The following is a 6702-nucleotide window of genomic DNA, read 5'->3' on the forward strand; positions in this document are numbered from 1 at the left end:
AACGAGCATGGAGAAAGGACAAAAATTTCAGAGAAACACTACCAACACCTTATCTAAGGAGAGTAAGTAAGCATAATGCAAAGGGCAGAGATGAAATTCCAGTTTCCTGAAACAACCTTCCTAAAGGAAGAAAAGAATAGGCCTTGGGGGATGGGACACATACCTCCTTTAATAATAACCACCACCATAACAGACCGTTCTGAGCATGCACCACCAGGACTGCACAAGGCACTGCCCAGGAGCTGCTGAAGTGTGTACCATGTCTGTAGAACATTTGCCCTGGCTTACTGATTACCACTCTTCTCTGAAGTTTTATTTACCAGAAAGGAACATTCTTATCAAATCTTGGAAGCTAAGGGAAGGGAAGGGGGGAAGAAACACAGCCAGAGTCCGGGGCGGGGCCGCGCCCGGAGGAGGCGGCAGCGGTGGAGGTGGCGCCCACTCTTCAGGCGGGGGCGCGGAGGCTGGGACAATGGCGGCGCCACGCACGCTCGTGGAGCTCTTCTACGATGTGGTGTCGCCGTACTCCTGGCTCGGCTTCGAGGTGAGGGGCTCGGCGCTACGAGGTGGGCGGAGGGGGACCTGTTGGCGGGGCGCTCCGCTATCCCCCGCCACTCGCTCCTCTTCCGCGGCCGCGCTGTCGCTCTCGCTGCGGGCGCTGGGGCCGGTCCGGGCGTGTGCAGCCGCTTCCTGCGGCTCTCCTTCAGGAGCTGGTTGAAGGGCAGCTTCTCCGGCAGACTCGGGGTGCCGTGACTCCAGTGCCACCTTATCTAGCGCTTTTTTCTCTACATATATTTAGACTTTATCTTGTTTAGATATTTTTAACCCGCTTGTGACGTCTTTCGGTGTCTTCCTCACGTGCTGAAAGCCAGGGACAACAAGGAAGCATAACTCAGTTAAATGGCAGCCTGGTGCGTGCTTATCTGGTATTTATTGATGAGCGTTTTGCTTTAGAGAATATTTTAATGTTTAACAAATGTAATTGTCCTCTCATGAGCCTGATCTTTTGCTTATTTTGCTCCTGCTCAGAGTTACATAGTCTTAAGTGTGGTCCTTTCAGTTTTCTGAGATCAGATTTCAGTGGCAGGCTCCAGAAAAGGAGTTTTAGTGCTATTACCAGTAAGATAATAAAGGGTTTTATTTGCAGTGTCCATTTCATGCCTTAGCTTATTTCCTGGTTGCATGCAGCTCTACAGACATCTCAGACTATCCATCTGTCCTTACTTTTCTTTGTTGCAGGTACTCTGCCGATACCAGCACATCTGGAACATTAACCTGCGTTTTCGTCCAGCTTTTCTTGGTGGCATAATGCAGGCAACTGGTAGGCATCATGGAGAGGTCAACTCTACAGGGAAGTACTTCTCTAGTAGGATACTGCTGTGCGAGAGCTCTCAGTGGATCCTACTGAGTGCAGGTCCTGCAAAGCCAGCTTTAAATGCAGTTTTGGCACTAATAACAAATTAACTATAGGATTGTGTAGTTAAGCAGTGGTTGAGAAATCAGCTACAAGGAATATGACACCATTAAAACTATACTGCCTCTAATTCTCATACTATTTGCAGCACGTACTGTCCATGCTGCAGTTCCTCAGTTCTAAAATAGGATAATAATAATTTGATATGTGATGTTTTTCTAGAAGTTTTTTGTTAGGTTCAAACCAAAATTAATTTATGGAACACTTTCAGTATAGGAGGGATCAAAGTATGTCATAACATAGCATATGTGACCCTGTTAGAACAGCTGACTCACTGAGATTTACAACTCATAAATCAGAAAATTAACAAGTCTAATTACACACAAACATGTGTAAATAAGCCTAGAGACTTAGAAGCATCTGTCTGAATCAACATAAATTCCTGACTGGATTGTACTTTAGTACCTGAACTTTGTACCTTAGTTAAAACTGATTCTGCTAATTGTTTATCTGAACATTGCAAAACCAAAATAAATTATGTTCAAACCATAGCATTAACTTTGGAAATCTGCACATTTCACTAAAACTATATGAAATTGCGGTCTTATGTTTGCATATGTTTGAGAAAGGTCTAATCTGTCCAGTGTTGTTTTGTCCAATATTGTTATAATAATAAAACTGAAATCTCCTGCTTATCACAGAACCTTTCTTTGAAAGGTAACAAGCCCCCAGCAATGTTGCCAAAGCGTGCTGAATATTTACTGAAGGATATAAAAAGGATGGGAAAGTATTACCAAGTCCCTGTACAAATTTCAGCAGATGACTTCCAACGTATCCTCAGTAAAGGTAAGTAAGAAATGCAGTTCAGCTGGTGATGTATGTTTCATCTGTAGTGCTTCTGGTTCAAACTCTCCATGAGAATAAAGATGAAGGTGAAGGTGGGCTTCTTCCTGTATTTGTGAGCACTATGAAATCTGTGCATTTTTAATCATAAAGGTAACTTCTGAACTGGGCAGATATGCTTGTGAGTAATACTAGCATAGAAGATACTGTGAATCAACATAAGCTCTACCTTTTCAGGACCCATTGCAGAGAAGATCATACTTTGTTTAAGTAGCATTTCTGCAGACTTCATCCATTTTTGCTGATCCCGTGCATTGTTTCAGTATGTTTCTCTGTCTTCTCACCAATCCCAGGCAGTCTTGGTGCCATGCGCTTTATCACAGCCATTGATATGACACAACCACAGTTTGTGGAAACCATATCTAGAGAGTTCTGGATACGTTTTTGGTCACAGGTCAGTCTCCTACAAAGCCAGCTTCTTGTTCCTTTGTCTGTCTGCGCTCCAGCCCTACTTCATGCAAATGTGCAGTATAAACAAGAGAAAGGAAATGTGTTTTAATGAAGTCATGGCAGGAAACTTAGGATGTTAGTGGTTTGGGATCCACTATGAGAAAAGAACTAACTTCTAGTCAGCTTAATTTGCAGTGTCTCTTGTTAGGTATGTATGGTGAGTCTTGTGTGAAGGCAGAAGGCAGTCCTGTGCCAGAAGGCACTTAATACATTTCTAGGTTATGTGATGTAAATTTTTTCTAAGAAGGTTTCTCCAGCAGGATCAACTAATCTTTCTATTTCTGTTTTCTTAGAAAATTTGCTTTCAAGTCCAGAATCAAGCTTTTATTCATAAATACTGAATTAATCACTTTCTTCTTTCATCAGCGTGAAGATATCAATCAGCCGGCAAGTATATTGGCTGTAAGTGTCTCCTTGTTAGTGCTTCTGCATTTGTTTGTTAAAGGATGGAAGGATAAAAATTTGTTAGTGGCCTGAATCAGTAATAGTACTTGTTTGCATTTTGGCAACAGAAAATATGGGTATTAACTGAAGGAAAAGCAATTGAGAAATAAGAATCTGAAAAAAGACCTGCATATCCAGAATTACTGGTCCATGTTGAATAAACAGTTTTTTAAAAAGGAAGAGGGGATGTCATTCACATAAATGGCATGGAAGTTAACATTCTTTGTGGGATACTTTATTAAAAACAGGTATTTGTAACTTAAAAGTGACCCAATATATTATATAGCTTTTTCTTTTGGCCACTTTATCTTATGCCTGTACTGCTGGTGTTACAGTCTCACAGGCGAGGGTAAAGAAGTACAGCAGTAGCACTAGCAATTGTTTAACCTCTAAGAGTTAGTCTCTTTCATAGAGCATCATTTGTATTTCCTCTGTGGCTACATTTGTCATACATACTATCCATTTTTATTTTGGCAGACTAGTACAGTAAAACTTTTTTTTTTTTCCAGAACAATCCTTTTTTACTAAGTTATGTGATAACTCCTTGGAACGGAGGCTAAACTCATTATTTAATTTTTCTATTTAAGAACTCCTGCAAAAAGTCTAGATTTGGGGGTTGGAAGAGTTAAAATATTATATTCTATCTACTTTCTGTCTGGGAGCTGATAAATGAAAAATGGGTTGGGAATGCAGCCAGAGAATTGTAGAAGTGCTTCCAGAGTGCCTTTAATTTTTTTTGTAATAGATTTTGAGTGATCAACACTGAAAATTAAATTAATTAGTCCACAGTAGAAACTAAAATACTTAGAATATTCTTAACTATGTCTTCTTAGGTTGCAAAACAGGCTGGGCTATCATCAGAGGAGGCCCAGAAGCTACTTGAAATGGTTTCATCCCCTGCAGTGAAGAACCGTCTGAAAGAGACAACAGAGGATGCAATAAAATACGGGGTGAGATGTTTTAGTGCCGTTTGGGATCACTGCTCTGCAGTCTTTCCCTGTTAAGAATACTGGTGATGAGGGTGATTATTAGAAAGCACTAAATAGACCATTTCTCTTAGTCTCTTTTGCTTTTTGAACATGTGAAAGCTAACTCGTTATTACTTATTGTATTGTAATTTGGGAATCAAAAGTTGACCCCCTTACCCATTCCTGTTGGATGACAAGGATGGGAGGCCTTACCCATTACAGGGCCAGTACCAAGAGACACCGTTTATCACTACTTGGGTTTAGTAGGTTGGGGTTTTGCTCAGTCATAAGGCTTTGGAAAGTCTTCTACTGTGTGATGACTACATTAGACTGGTGTTTTAAGAATGAAGAGGGGGAAAGGAAGGAAAAAAATCAGTATTTTTGGTTGTTATTCTGGAGGATTGGTCATGTATCTACAAAAACTTCTTTCATTATAACATTCTTTATTTCATCTCCACGGCATTGATAGGCATTTGGGATGCCTGCTATTGTGGCACATTTTAATGGGGAACAGCATCTCTTTTTTGGCTCTGATCGTTTAGAGCTGCTAGGAAGTGTTATAGGTGAGTGTACTTAAAACTTCACTTTGTTTCATGTTTTTGCCTTCATTTAATGAAATATGGAATACAGTTAAATGAAACACTCTTAATGTCTTTTAAATATTGACTTATGTTTATATCCTTCTTGTGGGGTAAAACTATTGAATGGAATGTCACACAGTTGTAGTGACCGAAGATGTAGTCCTCTTCTAGACATGTAGTAGCTTGAGTGGAGAACTCCTATTGGTATGTTTTAAGGCTTTGTTTTGTACATGTTATTTTCAAATAAACAATTTGTTACTGGGCATTAGATCTGGGCTCAGATTAAGACTATGGTTGATAATCCTCTACTTGTGGCTTTGTCAACTTAAATCTGTTCCTTCTTAATAAAAGCACATTATCATAAGTCCCCAGTTCATAATTATAATTATATAACTGTACAATTCCTGTATTGACTTTCCTTTTGGATGTGTATGTCCTTGTTTTCATTCTTCTGTTAAGAAAATCCAAATTTTTCATCTTTTAAGAGAATGTGAATGGGTTGTGATAACTAGTACAACTCTGTAACCCACTGTTACTTGAGTTAGAGGGAATTTGACAGTTGATTTCAGATTTGACAGCACTTGCAGACTAGGAAAGCAGCTATGAGAAAGAGTTACAAACATAACTAGTTCTGATGCATTGTTGAAAAGTTTCAGCAGAAAATTAAAATTAGTTTTAGGATTCACAGAAGGGGGATTTTTTTAGGCTTATTTTCTTTTCTGGATGGGTCTACAAAAATATTCTTGATGAAGATAGGAGTGAGGAAGATTCACTCCCCATCAGTCACTACCAGAGTCACTAATCCTAACTGAATTGTCATGACTCAATTTCTAGTCCCCACTCCAAACAGAGCAAGGACTTAAACAGATTTTCTTCTTGTTCCTCTATCTTACTCCTCAGCCTTCCACTCTTCCCCTCTTCATCTTCAGCCCTTCAGAAAAGGATCCTAGAAAGAACTGGCCTCCTCATCTACAGGGCGACAGACTTGCAGAATCTCTTATCAGTGACAGAGGAAAAAAATTCTTCTGTACAGCTCCAGTTGTGACTGGACAGAGAAAGATTTAGGAGATTGGCTGAAGAATTTCAAACACAATAAAAATCTATATCCCATCATCAGTAGTTACCCTTCAAAAGAGGAGTAAGAACAGTCATCCTGCTTCAAAAATGTGACTGCCCAATCACTTCTGTGTATTAAATTTTAACTTCCTCTTTTGTGCTGGTTTGTCTTGCAGGAGAAAAATGGCTGGGACCAGTTCCTTCACTTCCAAGCTCCAAGATGTGAAAAGGGAAAAAATATAAGGAGAAAAAAAAATATGTGTGTGTATGTAAACATATATAAAAAATGTTTATATACATATATTAAAAATGCATGTGTGTGTGTGTATAAAGTTTTCCTTACAGAACATCCCAGAGATGTCAATCTCTGTTGATCATTTGAATGTATACAATTTATGCATAGATGTATTTCTCTTCCTTAACTACTAATTTTAGTGTTCAGTCTCATCTCCAACTAAGAAACTTGAGGTTTGCCAATATTATACCTGTCTGGTTAGGTCTTTACAAACACCAGTATGCTTCTTTTCTCTCAGCAGATTTGTTGAACATTAATGATTTCTTACAGATTAAACATTCTTCCTCTTTGATTAGTTTTCCTTTCTGTTACTCTAAAAGCATGAGGATAAACTGTTGTTACAGCACTGAGATCTTGACTGTGTAGAGATTTCTTGTATCTTGATGCACATTCATATGTTCAGAAACAGACACAGACACACAGCCTAAGAGAGTTTGGTCATGTTCTCCTTTTAAGTCTAAGATTTATATAGATACTTCAAGCACAGAATAAGGCATTTATGCTTCCTCTGTAACATGACAATTGGAGGGGACACTAGAGAGAAAACTGTAAGAGGGACAAATCAATCCCAAAGGAGAATCTGAGTAGTTT

The 6702-nt window shown here is 39.3% G+C and overlaps 1 protein-coding gene across 2 annotated transcripts; it reads left to right on the forward strand.

The window, feature by feature from the left end:
• Window positions 1–261: 261 nt before the first annotated feature.
• GSTK1 (glutathione S-transferase kappa 1) lies at window positions 262–6461 on the forward strand. Of its 2 annotated transcripts, XM_062593914.1 has the most exons (8): window positions 337–544; window positions 1240–1321; window positions 2132–2260; window positions 2611–2711; window positions 3134–3169; window positions 4045–4161; window positions 4649–4742; window positions 5993–6165. In XM_062593914.1, exons 1-8 carry the CDS (start codon window positions 473–475, stop codon window positions 6040–6042), a joined length of 681 nt encoding a protein of 226 aa, XP_062449898.1. In that variant the 5' UTR covers window positions 337–472; the 3' UTR covers window positions 6043–6165. The 2 variants fall into 2 exon arrangements, with proteins under 2 accessions (XP_062449889.1, XP_062449898.1); XM_062593905.1 differs by lacking the exon at window positions 4649–4742 and having other exon boundaries at window positions 262–544; window positions 5993–6461.
• The last annotated feature ends 241 nt before the right edge of the window (window positions 6462–6702 follow it).

Source organism: Rhea pennata, chromosome 1, assembly GCF_028389875.1.
Source record: "Rhea pennata isolate bPtePen1 chromosome 1, bPtePen1.pri, whole genome shotgun sequence".
NCBI classification, from domain to species: Eukaryota; Metazoa; Chordata; class Aves; order Rheiformes; family Rheidae; genus Rhea; species Rhea pennata.

Excerpts from the sequence above, each read along its gene's own strand:
- GSTK1 (XM_062593905.1), top strand. The coding sequence starts at position 473 with ATGGCGGCGCCACGCACGCTCGTGGAGCTCTTCTACGATGTGGTGTCG. Across the intron at positions 545-1,239 it reads ACTCCTGGCTCGGCTTCGAG|GTACTCTGCCGATACCAGCA; the intron begins GTGAGGGGCTCG and ends TCTTTGTTGCAG. Across the intron at positions 4,162-5,992 it reads AGGATGCAATAAAATACGGG|GAGAAAAATGGCTGGGACCA; the intron begins GTGAGATGTTTT and ends TTTGTCTTGCAG.